The sequence below is a fragment of the Phlebotomus papatasi genome, chromosome 3 (genome assembly GCF_024763615.1).
Source record: "Phlebotomus papatasi isolate M1 chromosome 3, Ppap_2.1, whole genome shotgun sequence".
In the NCBI taxonomy this organism is placed as follows: Eukaryota; Metazoa; Arthropoda; class Insecta; order Diptera; family Psychodidae; genus Phlebotomus; species Phlebotomus papatasi.
The window spans coordinates 32,984,410-33,008,086 of NC_077224.1; the positions used below are offsets into that span (position 1 = coordinate 32,984,410).

General features: G+C 33.5%; 2 protein-coding genes across 2 annotated transcripts in view; both read left to right on the plus strand.

Annotated features, from left to right (window-relative positions):
• Positions 1-4,779, plus strand: part of LOC129805329 (potassium voltage-gated channel protein Shaw-like) — a 63,958-nt gene extending 59,179 nt beyond the window's left edge. Inside the window, exons 11-12 of the mRNA XM_055853172.1 lie at positions 2,397-2,504; positions 2,717-4,779. Coding sequence (XP_055709147.1) covers positions 2,397-2,504; positions 2,717-2,838 — 230 coding nt within the window. The 3' untranslated portion in view covers positions 2,839-4,779. The remainder of the gene's footprint in view (positions 1-2,396; positions 2,505-2,716) is intronic.
• Positions 4,780-16,511: 11,732 nt separating this feature from the next.
• Positions 16,512-23,677, plus strand: part of LOC129805334 (potassium voltage-gated channel protein Shaw) — a 125,937-nt gene continuing 118,771 nt past the window's right edge. The window contains exon 1 of the mRNA XM_055853185.1: positions 16,512-16,925. The gene's annotated coding sequence lies outside the window, so the exon portion shown is untranslated. The remainder of the gene's footprint in view (positions 16,926-23,677) is intronic.

Sequence of the window (23,677 nt, forward strand, 5' to 3'; positions counted from 1 at the left end):
TTGTTTTAATTTTTTTTATCACAATAAAAAAAACGATAAACTCTAAAATAAATAAAATTACGACTTTTGAAGAATATTTCAATTTTTTTTTAAGTTCAAAAACCTGGGGATCTCGCGAAGCAATAGGTAGAAGCGTCAGCAAAGCCTTTGGCGGAGAGATCGCTGACTAGACTCTCGCAGTTCGAGTCTCACAGGTGAAAATAATTGAAGATATTCACTTGTGACAAAACATTATGAATATACACTACTTTTTAATAATAAGTAATAATAATAATAATAATAATAATGGTGGCACAACGTTCCATACAGGAACTTAGGCCTTCTCGCAAGGGGAGTTCGGAACATCCAATATTATTTTTTCTCATACAGGGATGGGATTGTCAGTTCCATGAACCGTGGAATCAAGTGCAGTAAAGCTCACTGGATGCAAGTCGAACACCTTTAACGCCAGAGAAAAATCCTAATGACGACCTAAAAGGGATTCGAACCCGGAATACTTGCTTCATAGAGCAAGTGCTCTATTACTTGACCCATGAGTACCCCGGATGAATAAAGGCCGTACGTGAAAGATTTTTTTTTTAATTGAACATTGTTTTACAACTTTTTACAATCTTTTGTGTTATAAAATAAGTTGTGATCAATGAAAAAAAAAACTTTTCGTTCAAATACTAAACAATCTCTCTAGAACTGTGCAAAATTAAAAAAAAACATGATATAAGTGCACTGGTTTTCGTTTCGATCATAGAAATATATTCTACCGTGCTCCAAAAAAAGCTTTTAAAAAATTATATTAAATTTTACACGTCTCATTGGCTGAGCATAGCGAGAAAATCTTCGAAAAATCTTATCATAGAGTTGTATACCGTATGACTTGAAATTTTGATAAAATATTCTTGATGTTGCACTATTTTTTTCAAAAAATAAATAAATAAAATAAAAATTAAATTGCAGTTAACCTACAAGCCTTAAAGCCAAAGGCCTTAAAGTTAACCTTAAAGCCAGTCGTATTATTATTATTAATCGTATCGAGATATATTCATTACAAAGGTAATCATTTTTACAATGTCCATATCCCGTGTTAGAAGAACCTGCTAGTCTGTTTGTAGACTCGCCCAGGAGCACCTTCCCCGTATTGTGGATGCTTCTTCTATGCTCCCGGAGTTGTTGGGCGTAGGCGGTGCATTATAATTACGTTATTAACATATGAAAATTGTCTAAATTAGACATTCAGATCTTTGCACCGGGCGGGACTTGAACTTACAACAGTAAATCGAGCCGGGGAATCTATCCGCCCAAGAGACAACGGTCTTGCCTATTGCGCCACTGATTCCCCATGTCCCCATGTCAGTCATAATAAAAATCGAATTCAAATAGTCGCAATAAAAAATCCTTAAAACTTTTTGAGTTCATCGAGTTATGCTATCAATCTGTTTAGACAGGCAAATGAAATGCTTTACCAATATTAGATAATTTTGAATTTGAGTATTAATTTGAGTAATAATTGCACCTTATTGGCTTGATTACTCCATAGCGTAGGGGGTAAAGAAACTCATTCGCATTCACCATGGATATCAGTTTTTCCGTCTGTAATTTACTGAAAATTCTGCTGTTCGTGAGGCCGCCCGTATAAAATGGGTGTTATGTTTCAATTCTTAAAGGATTCAAAAGTATTTTATAATGTCTAACGCAGACCTTTACTAAACATCTCGAAAAAACTTATAATCGATGTCAAAAAAAGCTTATCGAATCAATTTTTGTCCATTGAGATCATATTGCTTGACTCAATTCTTTATCCTAAAATGTCCGGGTTTCAAGCATTTCGAGTGACATTAAAAGAATCTCGGCTATACTGTAAGTTTACCTAGGCTTATCATTATATTTATTTATATCACGAATGTTCTCTACACTCAGGAAATGTGTAGCTTATAGCCCTCGAGCGAAGTCACGTTCGGAGAGCTTAGCACACTAGTGGACATCTATCATTCTTGTGTTTCACAAGGGACAATTGAATTTACCCTGCGACAGACAGAATTATTCGCACATATTCGAAACATCCGTAGAAAACAGCCATAAGAAAGAATAATGTTGGAAATATGTCATTTTGACCAAGTTCCACCCAATGAATTTGCTACACAAAAAAGTCCCAGGTAAGTGGATCTGGATATAGAATTGCCAGTATAATCCCACATTAAATACACTGGGAAAAGGTGAGTTTTGTATCAATTAGCATCCTTATGAAATATTACGTGGACATGGTGCAGGAGAATGGAAAACTTTTTGTCAGGTGTTCTTAACTGTGATAATAAATGTGCTTTTCGCAGAGTCTATGCAATTAACAGTCTATGAATAGGAAATGAGATCCCTTTGAATTATGGTGCAATTTTCCTATCACCCAGGTGATTTCCTCACTGTACCCACCCTGCAAACCTTGCAGCCCCGGGCAGCCACCACCGGCAATGTGGACCTCCTATTGCCATTACAACCAAAGCTTCTAGCCAATTTAGGTAACAACAATGTAACAATATTTTCGATATTGCACTCCATATAATCTCAAAATACTCATCTTTTAGAACAATTTATTGCCTTGCCTTAAAGATTGCCCTACCTTTTACACCTCATTTGCAAAATGTTAGATGCTTAAAGATGATTTTTGGAGGTGCTAGAGATTAAGGATTTTCTATGATGTGTTACTAGTTGATGATGAATTAATTTGCAGAACGCAGAGAAATGCCAACATCGAGGGAGGAAATTCAATTAAGAGAACAGCCAAAAGTTATTCTGCATCGCGACGATATACCCTATGTGGATGTTGGCAACGAAAATCCAACTTGCGATTGAAATTATGTAAATGGAAAATGTGTATGTCAGTGTTTCATGATTATGTTTGAGAATGAGAATGAAATGGGATAAGTGGAGCAAAATAAGAGAGAGAGAGTGGGAGAGAATATAGAATACAAAATTGAATTTTACTGTAAAGTATTTTAAGTAAAATTAAACTCACATTTGTGAAAATTTCTATCTCAAAACTTTTACCATCATGGAAAACTTGTATTCTAAGTTCTTTCTTTTTACCTTTATAAAATTTTATGGAAATTCTGTCGTTATCGATATAACCGAAAGTGAAATATAGATACATTTAGTGTAAATGGCGCCATGAGATTTCTTTTTTTATTAAACATACAGGGTGGAGGCATAACTTGTGACCAAATTAAGCACACATTTGCTCAAATAAAATAAAATTTTGGCTGTTTCGATTTATCCAGTAGGGGAATTCCGTATTTCGACTCTTTACCCCCTATGGGGTCATATTTTGATACAATTTTGAAAATTTGAATCTTAGAATTTTTGACGTCAACCTGTTTGTTCATTTGATCCGTCTTTCTGTTCACCTGTCGCCAGTTCAAAAGTGTAACTGGTTAAAGATAGAAATTTGGGACATTCTGATGGTGCTTCATAAGTCAATAGACCGTTTTGGATACTCATTTCTCCCCATTTCTACCTTCTACCTCTAAAACCATGTTTTTTGGGGTTGCATGAAAACGCGTCGTACGATTTTTCTGATTAATATTTGGAAATGTTTTAGAAATTGCTAAGAAATATTAATTATTGATTCCTAATAACAGTTCTTCAAGGTCAAATGTTGAAAGCTTATAAAGATTTCATTTATCAACCTAATAGTGCCATATTTGAACTCGTTATAAAGGTCTTGGAATTTCTGACGAGTTTGCACCGATTCCGATAAAATAAAGGATCGATAATTAATTTTTATTCGAAATTCAGATGTGTTACTCTTAACCCTTTAAGGACGATTGGAACACCGGTGTCCCATAAAGAAAATAATTTTTCCTGACAACGTAAAATTATTTTTTTCTTATGTCTGCACATAATTGTAAAGCAGAAGGTTGAAGGAATCTAAGATATTTTTTGCAAGTCTCTAGCTATTTGCTACGTAGTAAATATTTAAGCTCAAAAATGGTAAATTTTTAAATTCTCAAATTCATAAGTGATTTTATTTATTTTTTATACTTCCAATTTTTTTAAGCTAAATCCTTTTGGCAATAAAAACTTCAATACCCATATGTAATATTTTTCATTAAAGCGAAAATTATTATTCATTGGTATTGTCAGAAAAATTACTTAAATTTTTGGGCTATTTTTGTCCCTATCGTTCATAGAAGCACAAAATACACCGAATCAGATTCTATTGGACTTTCCAAGGTTAGATGTAAGACTTATCATTGATTATGTTTCTCAGTTTAATTTTTATTGTTGATTTTCAGTCCGTAAAAAGTGTCTCGTCGTTAAAGGGTTAAGGTATTATGGTCGACATCTTGAGTTATTAAACCTGCACAGTAAATCGTTTCGAATCGGTTGTCCACCGGTAAACTGTAAATAATGCGAAAACACTTTTTAGGTGTAGGGAAGGAAAAGTAAACGACAATGTTTTATAAATTTGTTATGGTTTGAACTATCACAAATTTAAAATACGTTACTTATAATTTTGTCGCATAAGCTTAAATGACAATGTAGAATCACATTTTGCAAAAACCTCTCCTGAAATTAGAACGAAATTTGTCATAATGATTTGCCAGACTGATACAGAAATCCCCTAGAGGTTAAATTTTAAAATATTTGCTTAAGCCTCTAAAAGAGTCATTTTTTTTGATAATGTCAAATTCACCACTTGTGGCCACTTTTGGCTAGTATCATTTATAGACAACATTCAGATTTATTTCATCAATAACGATTGCTCGTAACCATGTTTTAAGGAGGGAAATCAGGAAATCGGAGGTTTTCAGATACAGGGATTTCAGATACATATATACACTGAGAAAAAAAAGAGGCTACGATTAACTTTTTTTCTTTATAACTTTAACACTTTTTAGTTGTAAAAATATATCAACATTTTTTAATGTTAATTTTACACCTTTTAGGGCTAAAATCAACATGAAAGAAGGGTAACTTTGACCCCTAATACACCTAAAAATGGTAATATTTACACCGTTTTCGGATCAATACTGCAGGGTAAAATTAACATTTCCGGAAAGTTATTTTAACTTTTTCGGATTTCTCTCAGTGTACCTGTTAAAAATTTTTTAGTAATTTATTTTGGGTAAATTATGAACTAATTTATAGTAAAACTTTTAATGGTTTCCACGTTTATCTTTAATTTTTTCATAAACTACTCTAAAATATAATTTAATAACAAGAAAATTAAGCATAATTACGAATGATGTAATAGACAACAAAATATAGGTACATTGCCAAAATAAGGAATGGAGTTGATATAAAACTAAAAAAATACATAAAGAAGTTTAGCTATAACATATTTTTGTATTTATTTATTAAAAAAAATGTTAAGTAAAAAACAACTTTTTTTTTTGAAACATAAAAAATACCAATAAATACGTTTTAGGGAAAATATAAATTTTAGTAAATAAAATATCAGCCCACTTTTTTATTTTTAATGAATGTACCAACGCACAATAGCTTTTGTTTTGTAAACATGTTTCTGAAATTTCGATGAGAATGAATGAAAATGTAGATCTAATCTCTCTCTCATAAATTTTGAAAACATGTTTACGAACAAATGTTTTTGTGCGTTGGCCGTAAGGGTAATGCCCAACGCACAATAAATTTTGTTTGTAGACATGTTTTCAAAATTTCATACGAGAGAGAGCGAGATGACTAGATCTCGCTTTCGTTCTCTCTCACTCAAATGTCAAAAACATGTTTACAAAACAAAATTTATTGTGCGTTGGGCATAACACAAAATTGTTATAAATTTTCGTATTTTCCAGTTTGATATTTTTTTGTCTTATTAAAAATCGAGCATTTATTCGAAATGGTCACAAGCGCAGTACTGTTCAACCCATGTCACCACCCGTTATTTCCTTTCATGATAATTAAAAAAAAGAAAAAGAAAATTATGAGAAAGCAAATTCAGAAATAAGTATGGATTTGTAGATTTTTTTCTGTTTTCCTCAAAATTCTATTTTAGGAACTGGTTTATTTGATCATAAAAAATGTACATCAAAGACCATGCTGCAATTATATTGTTCAGGAGATTAAATTAAAATCTTAATAACTATCATCTCTTTTGACTTTAATGCACTCTTATTGGACTATGCAGCGATAATAAAAGAGGAAAATTAATTGGATAATTAAATGTTTTATTTTTGCCATGAAAATCTTATGATGCCTAAACGGTAGTTAGGCGACTAATAAATCTCACTGTATTCAGTGTAGTTTTTGATATTAATACTCTGGAGAATTAATGTCAATTGATGGCTCAATTTCGCGTTATTAATTCCACCACATTTACTTCCTAATTCATTAAATTATCTCTGACAACATTGTGCTAAATCATTATCTTTTACACTTTCTGAAAATACAATGACTCTTCTCCTGCTCTTAAGATATTCTTGTCACTCATTGGTACATCATACAGACAATTAATCAAAATAACTGTTGATCAGTTTAAATGATCTTCATTGTGTTATCAAATGAATTGTTGCATTGATGTGTGAAAAACAATTATGGATATGGACTGTGTCACATGTTTAAATATAGAAATTTTATGGACAATTTACTGTGTTTTAGTGTCTTTTTTTTCTCAAAATTTATTATCACATTGCTGAAGTACTATCAGTACAGAGATATTCCAGCAGGAAAATTTTCGTAACATAAAATTTCACTTCTGATGGTGCATTGGTTCTTGGGGATGAAAATGTGGAGATTGCATGACTTAACCCATTTGATATCTTCCCACTAACTAAGATCATACCATTCGTCTTCCTAGCGCAAAAGACCATCCACTTTAATTCCAAATGTGTCGTGTTAGTCGTCCCCTCATATACTTCACACCTCCAAAGTGTGGTTCTCCTACCACTTTCTTGTGCATTCTCAGGAGCATCGACAGAACATAGGGGTAAACTTTCACGAGTTTAGACAAAAATTGTGACATGAATATTAATGTAAGCTGTATTTGGATGTCTAGTTTAGAACTTGGGCTTATGTTCAGGGATCAAAGATATGCGATAACCATTTTAATGCAGTTTGAAAGGGGTTTTCAGTAAGTTACAGGTAAGATTTTCTATATCAATCGATGTGAAATATCACAGAGTGATATTATTTAAACAAACATAGTGTGAACAATTTTGGGTTTGCATTTTATTCTTGGTCGAAATCTACAAAATCCTTAATTTTTTTTTTACAGAATAACCTAAATTTTTCCAATAACCTTATTTTTTTTACAAAATTTTTGAACCCGGGGCAATCATCTTCCAGATGGACCCCTAATAAAAAAAAAGTTTTTTGAACCAAAAATTGGTTTTAGAAACTTTAATAATAATTCGAAATTATCTTTCTGATTTAAAAAAAAAACACACACACAAACATTGTAAGTTAGATCAATACCTTTCTATTGATTTGGTTTTCACATTAGAGAAACTAGGGATTATAGGGTTGGGGTAGTTTGGGACTAGGATAATTTTTCTTTGATAACATAACCATAAATTAAACAAACTGCTAAGTGCAGTTTGTCAAATTTTGATCGTTTGTCTATCAAAATAAGAGAAATAACAATATCCTTTTGAAAAATCGTAATTTAACATGGTTTTCAGATTCCCAAAGACACGAAAAGATATCGAGAAAAGTCATAACAGTGTTCTATCAGAGACGATAGTTAAAAGTTTGGGATAGGGTGAGTGTTCCAATTTTCGGCATAGTTGCATGCAAGCGCCAAAGTCTTAAATTTGATTTGATATATTTTTTTATTAGAAATTGATTTTTTGGGAATCTTGTAGACAGTTTATCGTCTTTAATTTCTTTAAAGTCATTCTAAATATACTTTAAAATGAATAAAAATATAGACATAACTTTGGGTAATATTTCGACCGTCTTGATTTTCATGTTTCAGTGCCCTTCCGGAATTTTTCCAAAGCCTTTTCACATCATCTCGTTCGGCGAAGCGATATTGTTTTTCTTTCCTTTTTCTATTATCTCTAAAGTAAAAACTTAAAAGTCATGGAGATTTGAGGAAGAACAAAAGTGTTCGAAAGGTCAAGTTTGCCGAAATTGCAATATGGGCGAAATTTGGTGCAGATACCTTATTATCATCATCGTCATAATTTTCAGCCGCTTATCCCTATTAGGGTCGCGGGACCATGACATCCAATTTAGTAGCTCACGCTTGTCGATCCTCCGCCACTTCAGGAAAATATTCGGGTTCGATCCCAAGGCGCTCCAAGGCAAAATTACAAATTTGATTCAGCCACCTTGTCCTAGGACTACCTCGAGGTCGAGGCTTCTCCACAATGGCTTGCATAGCTTTTCTGGGGAATCTTGCATGTACTTTATATGAGTCCTTAATGAAAAAATAAAGAAATAAAATGAATGATAACGTTAGTGGATTTTTTTAAATATTTTTTCACACAATGACTAAATTTGAACGAACCGATACCCAATATTAATCGATAACCACAAAAAGCATTATGATTAAATTTAAACTTACCATCATTTTCCAGATAGAAAATGCTCATGAACACTAAAGCCAGGATGTCAATATTGGCCAAAATGCATAATTGAGGTCACTTCCGGTATTCGATGGGCAGCGCAACTACTTCCGTTTACTCTTTCTAGGGGGCTCAGCATATCAGAAAGTTTGTGGGAAATCCACACTCGTACACAAACATGCATTACACACGGGCGAGTCATAAATAAAAGCTATTATTACACCACCATCAACCAGAAAGCAGCCCCACCGTGGAGACTCCCAGAGGGTGGTTTTGTGTTGTGGGAGGCAAGAACAAAAAAAAAGTATTTGGCCACTGGTTTTTTTCCTGTTGCCGTTCATGCGGGAGTCGAGCGAATCGATTACATTACACACATTAAAGGGAAAGTTTAGTGTGAATAAAAAGGGAAAGAATATGAGCGTGTGTGTGTGGAGAAAAGCTCAGTATATAAACTTTTTGCTCATTAAATCCACCCCAAAATAATATGAATGCGTTGTGCCACGTTTTCCACACTCTGTTTTATACCCATCACAACACATGAGGGCTTTCGAGAAGGGAAGGAAGAAGGCAAAGCGACAGGCCACTAGTTGAAGTCACACCACTTTGCGTTGGAATTGTGAGCAATATATAGCCAAAGTGGTGGGTGTAAGTACACTGCTAGAGGAAGTAGATGCTGATCCATCCACCCCATGCGAAGATGCTCTTGACGTAGTGGTTTATATTTGCACTCCGCCCTCCCCCAAAGGAAACTGTCTTGTACTAGATATAAAGAGGATTACGCGTGCATGTCAGCGTACTTTTCGATAGAGAGACCTAATGATAAATGGTTTTCGGAATTGGGAAGAGAAAATTTCAAAAAGAACAAATTTTAAGACAGAAATTTGATTTAATTCTTAATTTTATCTATGCATATCTATCACATTATTTTATTTTTCGTTGACCAAATTCAAAGTTTTACTGTTTTTACAACACTATAAATATAATTTATTTGCAACTCTCGCGCTTTGGAGCTCGAAAAGCATTATTGTTTTTCAAGTTATAACTCCACAGAAAAATCAGTAGGGGAAAGTGCCCATGCTTGATACTATTGGAAGCTTCGTAATGACTAAATTTTTTCTATGTTTCTCAACAAACGTAACTCTGCAATATATTTTAAAAACTGGCCACTTTTCCATAGTTTTTAAAATGTGATTTCAATGAGTCACATATATATTGCGAAACATAGAAAATTTAGTCATTACGAAGCTTCCAATGGTATCAAGCATGGGAACTTTCCCCTATATTATAATGCCTCGATTTTTTGGAATTGCTCGAAAACTCGTCGAGATATTTTTTTTCATTTTTGGATGTGTTTTTGATCAATTTTGTTACTCCTAAGCCATTTTGGGCGGTATTTTGAATAATTTAAGAATCACTTAAAATCGTTTGTGAAACAGTAAACGGTAAATGATGCGAAAATAGATTTGGTGTTATACGTCACGAATTTGAGAATTTCGTATAGAGCACCACTTTGCCGCCCCTTATTGCAATCAAAATATTATTCAAGTTAATGAAATTTTACACAGTATGTTTAAGCAAAAATTGGTGTAGATTCACTTTACTTTCAATGAAACCGAAGATATGATGAGCAAAACTCACGAAATTCAAACCCGTAAATCTTCGTTAGTGGAGTGTTATCTTGTCAAGTAGAAACCGATATTTGGATCTGCAACTGTTTCCTCACATCTGATACCAAACCAGTTCCTGATGGCCAAGCTGACCAATTGGGAGAGTGAGAGATGGGATCATAGGTCCTTGCAGAAGGAAAAGAAAGAGTGGAGGTGTTTATTGTCAGGGATACTCAATTGTAAGGCTGTTGTTCCAGAAGAGATTGACGAAGAGGGTAAGAGTACTGTTCGAATCAACGATGAATTTAGCCAATGACATGAGATGGAAATTTTTGTGAATTAAAATAGCAAATATTCACGATCGTCATGCCGAGAGAGAAAGATATCTTGAAGTAGTATCTTTTTTGACCATTTCATTTTTGTTGCATTTGTTTATTTCAATTTTTTATTCATTTTTCCTTTAAACTCATAAACGAAATTTACACTAGATTTTCCATTAAAAAAAAAATTTTGAATTATTACTGTACCACAGAATATTTTTGAGGGGGTTTTATTACTGCATGAACTCCACAGAGCCAGAGGAGAGAAAAGTATTTATGTGTAATCGGAAGCAACCAAAATCCCGAAAGCCAAAATTCCGAATGTTCAAAATCCTGAAAGGGTTGAAATTATTATGTGGCTTGGGAAATTAATGCGAAAGGCACAGAAAATTTCTCTGTGCCTCCAGCAAGCACGAGTACAATCGTGGGAAAGGCTATGACACTTTTAAGAAATCGGTATTTTGGCTTTCGGGGTTTTGGCCTCTTCGGGAGTTTGGCTTTCGGGTTTTTGGCTTTCGGGTTTTTGGCTTTCGGGATTTTGACCGGGACCCATATGTAATACTTTTATTTTTTCATTTGGTTTGGATTTTTTCACTCCCCATAATGTCCACTTTCCATCCGACTTTCTCAAGAATTTCTTAAAGAAATGGGACACTTTCCTACCGATCTCTGTTGCCATAATTTTTTGTGAAGGCATTTTCGGTGCAGCCTCATTGCCTTCTATATTGGTTTATTTGTTTTTTTATCTGTAGGGTGAAGTAAAAAATCCAATTTCAATGCTACCCCAAATTCAAAAGTGCCTCACTTCCCCCTACACAGAAAAAATATTTTGTGAAAATGTTCGTAAATGTTTGTGAATTTCTATGAGGAACTTACGAAATGCTCGTAAATCGTATAACCCACAAATAAGTTCGTAAAAGTTTGTACTTTTTTTCACAAATATTGTTCGTAACATGATCATTTGACGAGCATCTTTTGTACTTTTACAAACATTTGTTCGTAAATGCTCGTGAACACACAAAAAATGTTCGTAACATTTTGTCATTTGTTCGTAAATTTTTGTTTGCCTGACGAACATTTACGAACAAATGACAAAATTTTACGACCATTTTTTGTGTTATACTGCTCGTTAAGTGGTCTTGCTACGAAAAATGTTTGCGAATAAAGTACAACCATTTACGAACCTGTTTGTGGGTTATACGATCAACGAGCATTTCGTACGCCCCCCCCTATAGGGATTCACAAACATTTACGAACATTTTTACGAAATATTTTTTTCTGTGTACGTTTTTTCAACTTATCTATCGAAGGTTTAACGCCTGAATGAGTTTAAAAATTTCCATATAATCGTAATTTTCAGATTTAGTATTCCAAAACACGGGTTCCAATATTTAAATTTATCGATATTAATTTCATTCAAATTTTGCATGTCACACTGAACCAAACGAAATTGGCTGTCTGGAAAATTCCAGTCTAACATGAAATTGCGACAATTTCTTCGGAACTCTTGATGTTATGGCAAATATCTCTTTTATATGTACATGTGTAATCTAATGAGTGGGTAAATGTGGGAGGACACTGTCAACTGTCGCCTTGCAGCAATTCTCTGAATGTCCTGAATCTTTTATGATATAACACAACGCCAGACTTTCCTACCCCAAAAAGGAAAAATTCTTGCCTCTCTCCAATTGTGCTCTTTTATGTCACAATCAGGGGTGTTTCAATTTATTTCAAGAAAGTTCTCTTTCCCACACACACTGAAGATCGATTTTTATACTCTTTCGTTCCGCCGAATGAGGAAAAACCAGACACGTCAAGATATTATTAATGAATTTGCGCATGTTAAGGAACATTTTACTGGGTGAAAATACCTCTGCATATCATATAATTCTTCAATGTATTTTCTTTTTAAATGTCTTGTTCGAAATTATTTAAGAGATTTGTGCAGAAAAGGTATAATGGCATGTGCAAGAAAATGTTTAACAAATTTTAGGAACACTAAAGTCATACCCTAATAATGATTCTGATGCTTTTTGAGCGCAGGGGTTTATCTCTTATATATAACATTCTTTTCTTTGTCTTTGTCCAAGTCTTGCTATTGCCTTGTATTCTCCATGTGTTGAATACTCTTTTATGCCAATTGTGCTTTCAAGCCATCCTCCTGAACTTTGGCAGTTTCAACATATGAGGGAGCTTTCTTGCTTATTCTGTATGCGGGATAAAATTTATGTTCATGTTCTGTTTATTATTATGAAGCTCGAGAATGAATTTCACAGAAAACGTGGCATCGACCTCCGATTTTGTGGGTACGACTGGAGGTTGCGATGATTCTGTAAGAGAAGGCAGGAGGATTTCGTGGATTTGATTGAGTTGATTGCCATCAACGCAATTCCCATAGGCTATGTTACGTAAACTGGTGGATACACATTAAGGTATTAAAGGGTGGCAATACCTATACCTGAGTCGACGTGTGTTAAAACCCCAGGGAAAATTGACCATTTGCTAAATGGATTTTTTTCGCAGCTGCAAAATTTTTCAAATGATCAAGAAGAATCTTCACTTCAATATAAAAAAAATTCCAGCATTTATGGATTAAAGTTTCATGGACAACATTTGAGTTTAAAAGGAAAGTTATTCCATCGAATTAAAGCTTTGTATGAAAGTTTTGAACTTCTACTCGCATTCTTTCAAATGTTAGAAGTTTGAGAATTGAAGAAAAGAACTTTTTAAAAAAGTAATTCTATAATATTTAATTCAAGTATTATTTGGGAAATAATAAAAATGTTTCTGGACTTGCTTCTCAATAAAATAAGTATTAATGGAACATTGTAATATTGTAAAAGTACTAGAACAATATTTTCCATTGCGAAGAGAATACCTTAGAGTAGTAGCGAATTGGATATCAGGTTCGGGTTCGGGATTGCTTGAACTTGTACACTTGATGAAATCCATTTCAATTACGTTTTAATTATATTTTAACACTTTTGATTAAATATATCAAATTATTTTCAGAGTATACAAAATTTCATATAACAAAAGTCTTTTAAAAATATGATCTCTTTATAATTGCGCATCGATTTGTTTTTAATTTGATGTATTTAGTGAGTAGTGATTCAATTTGTTTAAAGAAAACTAAAATAATTGAGTTTAGATTTAATCTTATATGCCCATGTAATTCATTTATAGATTCGTTTTCAACCACTAATGTATACTCTGAAAAAAATGTTTTGTCAAATTAACAAGACAAGTTTGTAAAAAGGATGTTCTTCCATAGAGAATATGGAAAAGTTTTGTCAAATCGGCGGCCAACTGGATCTTGTTAAAAGTTTGTCAAAATGGTGTTTTTCCATATAAAATCCAAGAAAAAGTTTTGTCAAATTGGTCAATAACTTACAAAATTTCAACAAAATCCATTTGTTCGTTTAACAAGACATTTTTTCAGAGTAGGGTACCGTCGTTGCGGGTGACTTTGCACTCTGCTGTCCGTAAGACTTTCATAAATTCTAGCACTTATAGATGGTCTTTGCCGATCCGGTCTACCATGTCAAAGTATATAGGGATATGTTATGTACCAAGTAAGGTACAATGATCCCCGGATTCTTGTAGTTTCAGTAATAGTCAATGAAATGCTAATATAGGTATTTTGTCAAAAAACGGCTATGTGAAAAAGTTATCTGAAGGTACAATTCCAAAATCAATTTCAGAGTAGTAAATTGCCCAAATCCAATATAAATTTATCTGGCTAGAATAATCCACTTCGATTTTGTTCATTATTTTTATTAAAATATTTTTTTCCCTATTATCTTCCTAAGAACGCATGATTTATATTATAAAATTGCATATAATGGTCTTTCTTAAGCTTTATTATACAAGTATTTGGCAAAAATTATCCAATTTTATGAGAACTACAGATAAAATGACCGAGATCTACAATATGGTATGGTCGCCATCCTGATATGACGTTTCTGTCCGTCATTTTGAATAACTGTCAAAATAAAATTTCCATCCGATTGAGCTGAAATTTTAATATGTACTAGCTGATGCCAAGTCCTTTTCAGAACATATATAAAATCCGACCTAGGTCAAGTGATTGTCTGGATATAGGGGCTCCAAGTTCAAAATTTTGATATTTACATGAATACAGAACTACAGGGAGCGTCTTTTATCAAAACCATCACAAAAAAGACAGCGCTATCGTTAGGCGATGAGATCTAACAAACAAACAAAAAGAAAAGTAATGTTTTTGTTTATAAGAGCGCATTATTTGAGAATCTTAAAAACTGTTTTCGCAAAGATGAAAAATAAAAACTTAGCAAAATGCACTTTTCGTTTATTTTTTTTAAATTATGTTAGAGTAAATAAATATATAAAATTAATGCCTCAACCATTTTTAATGGTTACTGAGGCATTTCGTTTAGGTTTCAAATATTGAAGATTAAAAAATAAAGACCGTCAAAATATGAGTATTACAAAATTTTAAACTTTGACCCTCTGTATCTAGGTAAATACTTGACGTAGACTAGAACATAGACACGTTTTGAAAAGGTCTTGACATCAGCTACAACATACTAAAATTTCAACCCAAAACGGACCAGCTTGAGGGTTTGACAGTTGTTCAAAATGGCGGACAGAAAGTTAAATCAAGATGGCGACTACGTCATCTTGTAGATCTCGTGTATCTTTCTCTTAGAACTGAAGATCTTAATTGTCGTTTATTATCAGATATTGTTGATTTTTTAGTATTTATTAAAAAGTGCAAAGTCACCCGCAAGCCTTTTTTCTTGATTTTTTTTAACATAGTAAATTTTATAAAATTAATGTTAGTGGCACAAAATCCATTCATTAACAATTGAATGCAAATAATTCTACCCATTCACCCCCTTCCTTCACAACTATTCATTTTTGAGGGTAAAGTTGAAAAACATCGAAAAAACGTCCAAAGTCACCCGCAACGACGGTATCCTATTTATATGACCCTCTCATATATGAGTATTTCAAAATATTTGTATCCTACTAATCTAATAAAAATGCATTTATATAAGTTTATTTATTACTTCTAGCATTTGTCATTTTTAAAAATTAAAGCATATTATTACATTACCTGAAAGTGTCCTATTTATGATCGGCGCTTTAGTTCATAAATTAAAACCATGATTCTAAAAGTTCAGTCGGTTGAAATTATTCAACCTTTTATACTATCAGTGTCAGAGTTAGTTATTTGTGCGAATCTAATAATAAAATTTCCATCTCATTTCTAATTTTGGAAATCGTCCTAATTTTCTTTGTGAAAATCCTTATGATGGGACAAAGGAGCATAACTTTTGGGGCAGCATTTACCACAGAAAATACCTCATTCACATTCTCACTTGAGTGCGTGAGAGTTTCCATGAAATATTCAAAGGGGAGACACGAGAACCAACCACCAAAAGAAGGGACAAAATACCTAATTGTTCTCACACTGAAAAGCTCACGTTTGATCTTTAATCAAAGTTTCTCGGGGTTAGCTTTTCCATATATTTGCTGTCTGCTTGTGTTTGGATTTTCAGAATAAAACACTATACACTTTTCAAAAGAAAAAAAAAAGCTTTGAGTGAGAGTGAAAGAGCGGTGGTGAAAACTTTAATTTGCCTTCTCTATCATCAATTTGGTAACAAATTTAGAGAAGGTTTTTGCTCCTGAATTCGTCAGAGTCAAACTCGTGAAAATTGAAAGGGCAAGAATGACAAAATTTCAGAGTGGAAATAGCGTTGATGAGAGCTTTTCTTGCACACGATGATATATAATCTATTGAAAAGTTTCTTCAAATTCTCCATGTGGAACTTTCGGTTTGCACGTTCTCAATACAACTTGTCGCTCCCTTAGTTCGGCATATTGGTACGACGGCAAATCGACGTCTGTTGCCATCGTCATCATCATCATTGAATGACTGTGCACACATACAGCTTCAAATTTGGTGTACAATGCGCCTGAAGAGTGACTCCAACTGAACCGGCGAACGAGAATGGAACAAAGTTCGGCGTCTCCACTGGCTTCCGCCGAACGTACTCAGTCCTCGTTGTTCAGTCGTTGTGAAAGCATCGCCTTGTGCAGAACAACTAGCATTTCCTTTTTCTCCGTTTAACTTTTTATTTCTGTTCAACCAACAATTATTGCCATTAATTAGAAATGTATATCGTGTGAAGAATGTTAATTATGTGAGAACATGAAGCCAATGTTCTTACTTGCATAGAGCTTTCGGGCCGAAATAATGTTCTACGAGTGGTGAGACTGAATGAGAGGAAAGGTCCAAATGAGAAAAGGAAGAGCAATTGTGTAGTGAAAGAAAAAAACTGTGCTTTCCTTACCCTCAAACCTATTGTAGTTAGATTTAAAAATAAATTTAAAAAAAACCTACAAAATCGTGAAATTAAGCAAAGAGTTGGGAACAAGTGCAGGGTATAGTAGATGTGAAAATATAGACAAAGAATTCAAAAAGGTGAAAAGTGAGTGCAATAAATTTCAATTAAATAGATACGCGCAAGTGTTAGGGGTGAAATTTTTATCCGATTAATCCATTCTCTAGGCTATTTTTAATCCTTTTCAATTTTATGCCACTCTCACCTTTCATTCATGACAATATTGTGTGACATGAACTTTTTGAGTATCCAATTGAAAAGTTTTGAGCATCAATATTTTTGGGAATTTGATTACAAAAATAGGATTAGGGGATGTTTGATCCAAATGAAGAATTACCAATGAAAAATTCACTCTGAATAGAGTGCTGAAAGAAAAGGGTGTTGGCGGTTATGAAGTAAATCTGGCTCGAATCAATCAATTGGGATATTGAAATAGTAATAAATGTCTCTCTTCTGCCAGTAAACACACAGATAAAAATATAGAAAAAATAAAATGGTTCAGATAGGAATTTCACAATCATGACTTTAAAATGAAGCTATGAAGCATTTTATGAAACAAAGACTTTCGCAGGAACAAAGACTGTCGAAACGGTCGAAACTATATTTTAAAATCTAATAAGTATATTGGTGCACAAATAAAAAATAAACATAATTTCAGCATCTTAAGTATTTAATTTTGAAAACTAAAATATTAATGATAAGAAATTCGAAACATTGATTAGATCGCTAAAAACAGAAGGGGATGCTTATAAGAAAAATATACTTTTTTGCTCTATCTCATTAATTGTCAAATGATTTCCATTATACTCGTGAAAAATACAAATAATTCTTAAATTCAATTTTTTTAAATGAGTTATAGTGAAAGAGAAATTTATTACACGTAATATTATTTAAATTTCGATCATTGTATTAAATAGAGTTTCTAGCTGCCCTGTAAATTTATTTATTATAGAGTTCAATAATTTGTAGATTGACAAATCTTTTATATCACATTTTTATTTATTTAATTTTTTTTCTGGAGAATCTATAGGCTAGAAACTTACAGCTTTAATTCGCTTTCTGTAGCTCTGGATATTAAATGGAATCACTAAAAAAAATGTCACCAATTTATATATGTGACACGTTCTAGTGTGCTATAATCACTTAAATTGTGTCACTTTGAGAAACTTTCTACTCAAATGGATATTTCCCTGCATGAAAGGTTCCGCTTCTGCCCCGCCTACGCCCAAACCATTTTCGGGAACCTATACAAAATGAAATGTTTGATAGCGAAATTCCCAAGTCGCGTTCTTTTTCGCTTCTTGGATTTCCTCTCAAGCCAAAAATCACTAATAGCATATCGATTAGGAGAGCAAAAAGGCATAAAATCAAGAACTCCCCCGTATAAACCTATGCTCATAAAATTGAAGCACAAAAACGAGGGTGGAAAACCCCATCAAAGCCCAATGAGGTCTGAGGGGGGGATCAAGAGTTTGCACGCAACAGAAAAAGGGCTCTCATTTCGAAAAAAAGGTGTATTAAAAAGCTATTATACCTGTCATAAAAATGAAACTACACGTAATTTAGTTGCTACTCCTGATTAAATGGTAATGGTGCGTCTTCTTCTAGTTCAACTCGACCAAACATCATCATCAACATGATTACCGTAGCCTCTCCTAAAGGGCATTGGTACACACATTGACTTGAATATTGAGGAAACCAATAATCTTACCAAGTTCTCAGCATCCATCTCACCATCTCCAATGAACCCCTTAGAGAGATCAGTGTTTGTTGAAGGCACAGAGAAAAAGGCAGAAAAACCACGAGAAACGAGGATTTTATGTCATGTAAAAAACGTGACTAAAATAAAAGTCTGTGGTGCCCATCCCTGAAAACTATCACACGCAAGTGAAATGTTCTTATCTTACTCATGCTTTCAAACTTAAACGGATGCCAAAATTATTTTTGCACCCACTTTAAAACCACAATAATGAGGGGCTTTCAGTGTCTTGGAGCACTTTCAAGATGTTTAGAGTGCGGTTACTTGAGAGTTTGAGAGAATTGTGTGATACTTTCTACACTCAGACCAACAATACATAATGAATTAACAGAATTTTCGTTCAATAATGTGAATTCGAATGTTTATTTCTCATTTTAATTAAAAGTCGATAGGTACTGTATAACTTCTATAAAACAATATTGACATATTGCAAATATTTCAATTCAAATTAATTAATTTCTCTAGAGGTAGAAAAATATAACGTCAATTTATATAGGAGAGGCTAGAGCCAAAAGAATATGATTTGAATGCCAACTAATAATTTGATTATTTAGTTTCGGATATCGGTATTCGAAAATATGAAGCATTATAGTATTAGATTATACAATAGAACTATGTATATTTTTTAAAGTCATATATAGAACTGCCCTTAGCTCCCTCATCTAAATATTTTTTTTTATAAATTGAGACTGGTATGGTATATCTCTCTCTGTAGTTTTAGGTATTCTTTTTGTTACAAAAAGAAAAAGATTTATAATGATAATTATGATTTTTTATAAAAAAATACCAACAAAATAAATATTTTGTTGCGGAAATTTACGAAGTTTATGCCCTAGGCACACTTGCGACTTAAGCCGAGAGACGCCTTAACGTAATTATAATCAAAGTAATAACTTGACTAAATTGTCACCAGTTTACCACTTACTAAGCCATTTCTCAGCCGAGAGACGGAATGGCAATGTAATCTAATCATTATAATGATTATAATTACGTTAAGCCGTCTTTCGGCTTACGTCGTAAGTGAGTCTAGGGCATTAGGGCTTAGTAGCTTAAATTTTAGAATTTTCAAGATTTTTATTTAAATCTATTTAAATTGCGAAGTACTGAAACTTTCATTTAAACGAATGCTTATGTCTCAAAGATACAAAAAAATCGTATCCTTTGCCATTTGCTTCAATTTGTTTTAAGAATTATATCAAATCTAAGCATTTCCTCTATAATTAGCTGAGATTCTTTACATTTTTATTTTTTCTGCAAATATGGAGTAATAAAATTGGAAAAAGTATTTTAGTTAAGTCGTAATTAAATATCAAGGATTGGAGCAGATTGAGCAGTATTTTTATAAAACCGGACACCAGAAATATTCTTTGATATGAAAAATAAATAAATTTAATGCATATTTAAAAAAATGTAAAGTTAGTAGAGATGAAATTTTCTTGGCAAAGAAAAAATAAAGAAAGTACATTTACGGTTTGATTTTTCATGCACTTTGTAATAACTCATTAGTTTCTTAGTGATTTAAATTGATTTCTTTTTCTAAAATTTTAAATCATTAACTGATTCAGCAAATAGCTATAATTTATTCAATTTTTAGAGTATTATATTTCATATTTATTTAAAATAATAAAAGGAGAATGGTCAAAACTATATGGGCGCTGGTCCCGGAATCGCCACAAACGAGAGTAGGCGCATTTTGTAGGTACTGATATAAGATTGAAAAATTGCTGGGACCCAGGATCATAAACGCTGGGAGTCCTTGTAAAAATGCCTTTATCCTTTCGATAAATCGCTGTTTTGACAAAGAATTACACAAGAACGGCTAAAGTGATCTTGATGAAATTCGGTATAGGATCACTGTATAACTTAAAGTTTTTATTCATGCATACCACCCCCTCCCCCCACCCTCCATTCTGATAGCCCCCATACAAAATGGAGGCACTTTATCTTATAACTCCTTTCTAAGAGGATGTAGAAAGCTGAAATTCTACAAGGGAACAAAGCTTAGGGAAGACTTTTAAACCATGTATAATATCTCCCTCTTCTGTCCCCCTTTTTGGTAGCCCTCATACAAAATGAGAGCATTTCACCTTATAACTCCTTTCTGAGAAAAGATAGAAAGTTGAAATACAGCATGATAACAAGGCTTAAAAAAGACTTTTTAACCATACTGCCCAAACTCTTCATCCATCACCCCTTCTGGTAGCCCCCATACAAAATAAGACTGTTTTACCTTATAACTCCTTTTTAAGAGGAGGCAGAAAGCTGTAATTCGACTAAATGTCTATAAATGCATATAAAATCTAGAAAATTATTGTTAACGTTATTAGTTATTCATTTTTTTTCATTATTTTACAAACCAACTACTTCTTCTCAAAAAGGAGGTCAAAATGTTCTCAGGATTACTAGAAGGGGTGGTAGAGGAGGAGATTAACATGCATGGTTGAAAAGTCTTCCATAAGTTTTGTTCCCTTATTGAATATCAGCTTTCTACATCCTCTTAGAAAGGAGTTATAAGGTAAAGTGCCCCCATTTTGTATGAGGGCTACCAGAACGGAGGGTGGAGGGAGGGGGTGGTATGCATAAATAAAAAGTTTAAAACATACACTAACCCTATACCGAATTTCATCAAAATCACTTTAGCAGTTCTTGCGTAATTCGTAGTCAAAACAACGATTTTTCGGAAGGATAAAGGCCTTTTTTACAAGGACTCCCAGCGTTTATCGTCCTGGGTCCCGGCATTTTTCTCAACCTTATATCAATATCTTCAAAATGCGTCTACTCTAATATTTGTATGAAGATGAACCAGCGCCCATATACTTTTGATCATTCTTTATCATTCTAAAAAATAGTTTTTATGCTCTAGAACTGTTCCTCCATGGTTTAGAACATTGATCCCAGAACAAAAGTTGTTACCTATACTAATGTCTATCCTATGACATAGGTCCCGTTCGTGGCGATTCCGGGACCGGATTTGACCATTCTCCTTTGCAATATATAGCCGAATATAATAAGAAAACTTAGTATGAACAGTATATAAAATTTCCCTTTTTCTTTTGAAACAAATTTCTTAAAATTGAGACTTTTTTTTTTAAGTTTTTGGGGTGTTTAAATCGTAAATGTAATTCTAATGAAACAAAAACTATTTAAGATTCATTTTAGCCCTAAAATTTGTGTTTTATTTAGTATTATAAGAATTCTGAATTCCTCCACCAAAAGGACGTACATTCGTGGTAAGGAATTATTGAAACAGGGAAATTAATGAGTAATAGTTGATTGAATTCAGTTTAACTTAATTAAAGAGATTTTGATGTGGTTTCTATGACTTTGCATAGAGTGAACCTTCTAACAACGCAAATTTTCCCTTTGTTTGCAAAGAGCTAGTTTGTCATTTCCTAGCCATAACATATAGATAATTATTAAGCTCATGAAACGGGATGAGAAATAGTAAGTCAGCTTAATGCAAACAAAGAGAAAAGGGACAGATAATCCTAACCGGCTTATGTAGGTGAGATTCTTAACGTGAGCTAACTCGGAGTGCATGCAAATTCGATTTGGAGCTGAAGTTGGGAGACGCCATTCAGTTATCTTGAATCAAATTCGTGAAATTATACAAATTTTGTATTTAAACCAAAATATCAAGGATTTGGATGAACTGACAGAAAAGTGTTATATGGGTGAAATGTAGACCAGAATGTTCTCTATAATTTTGCCGTAGAACTTGAACTCATCGATTACTCAGAAGCCAAGATAAGCGAGGTTTTTTGTTTCTTAACTCGTTTTTTCATCCAGAGTTCCCCAAGTAGTCATTTGTTGAACTTCAACTATATCAAAGAATTGTTGTATTTTGCGGGACTTTCCATTTAAACCCCTATTTTAAGTGTCTTGGTGGAGTAGAGGCAGTCAAATTGGCATCTGAGTGATTTCAAAGCGTTATTATTGGAAAAATCAATTTTTTCACACTTAAACGGCAAAATCGGAGTGATAGCGTAGTCTGAGTGGAAAATGATGTATGGACGAAATGTAGAGACAAATGTGCTCTACAATTATGTTGAAGTAATCATCAAAATCGGTTCAGCGACAGTCGAGATAATTGAGGTTATGTGATATTGAAATTGGTTTTTCGACTGTGGCGCCCCTGGTGTTGGTTCCACGAAGTTCAAATATTCTAGAAAGTTGTAGCATTTGGTGAGATCTTTCGTTTAAGCCCTCATTCATCAAAATCGGTCACATAGAACCGGAGATATGATTTTTTGAATTTCGTGAACTTTGACCCCTCATATCTCCGGTTCTATTGAAACCACAGCGCGCATACGCACCATTTTGGAAACGTCCTAGACTGGACTACAACATACTAAAATTTCATTAACTTGCACAATGCCGTTTTTGAGAAAAGTGACTTTGAATTTCGATGAATTTTGACGCTATCACAGCGCCACCTGTGGTGACTTTTTGAACTTCCATCTGAAAGTGCTCATCGAGACGAAACCAAAAAGGTAAAATTTAGGTCGCTATGTTAATTAGAACCGGAGATAGAGGCCGGTCAATGTTCGAACTTTGACCCCTTATAGCTCGGGTCAGGGGTTATGGATCGACTTAAGGTTTTTTTTGTTTGATAGGTATAATCAACGGCTACAACATACTAAATTTTCAGCCCGATGCACAATGGAATTTTTGAGTTATTTAACTTTTAAGATTTAAAAATTTTCTTTTTAAAAAAAGCGCCCCTAGCGGTGGTTTTATGAACTTGCGATGTTAGAAAGGGAAGTGGCATTTCACGAGAGCTTTCCAAAAAGCCCTCACTTTTTAAATTCTGACAATTAGAACCGGAGTTATGACCATTTTAAGAAATTTTTTTTGGACCCTTATAGCTCGGGTCAGGGGGGTCGGGGGACCTTAAGTTTGGTATTGATGGAAAGCTCTAAGGCCCAGCTATAACATACTAAAATTTGAGTCCGCTGAATGCCATAGGGGCGGAGCTATTGAGAAAACAAAAAAAGGGGGGTCTTCAAAATGGCGGAAGGAGGGGTGGGGGGTGGGGGTTCTATGCACCAAGTTGCAATTTTCACCCGATATATAACCT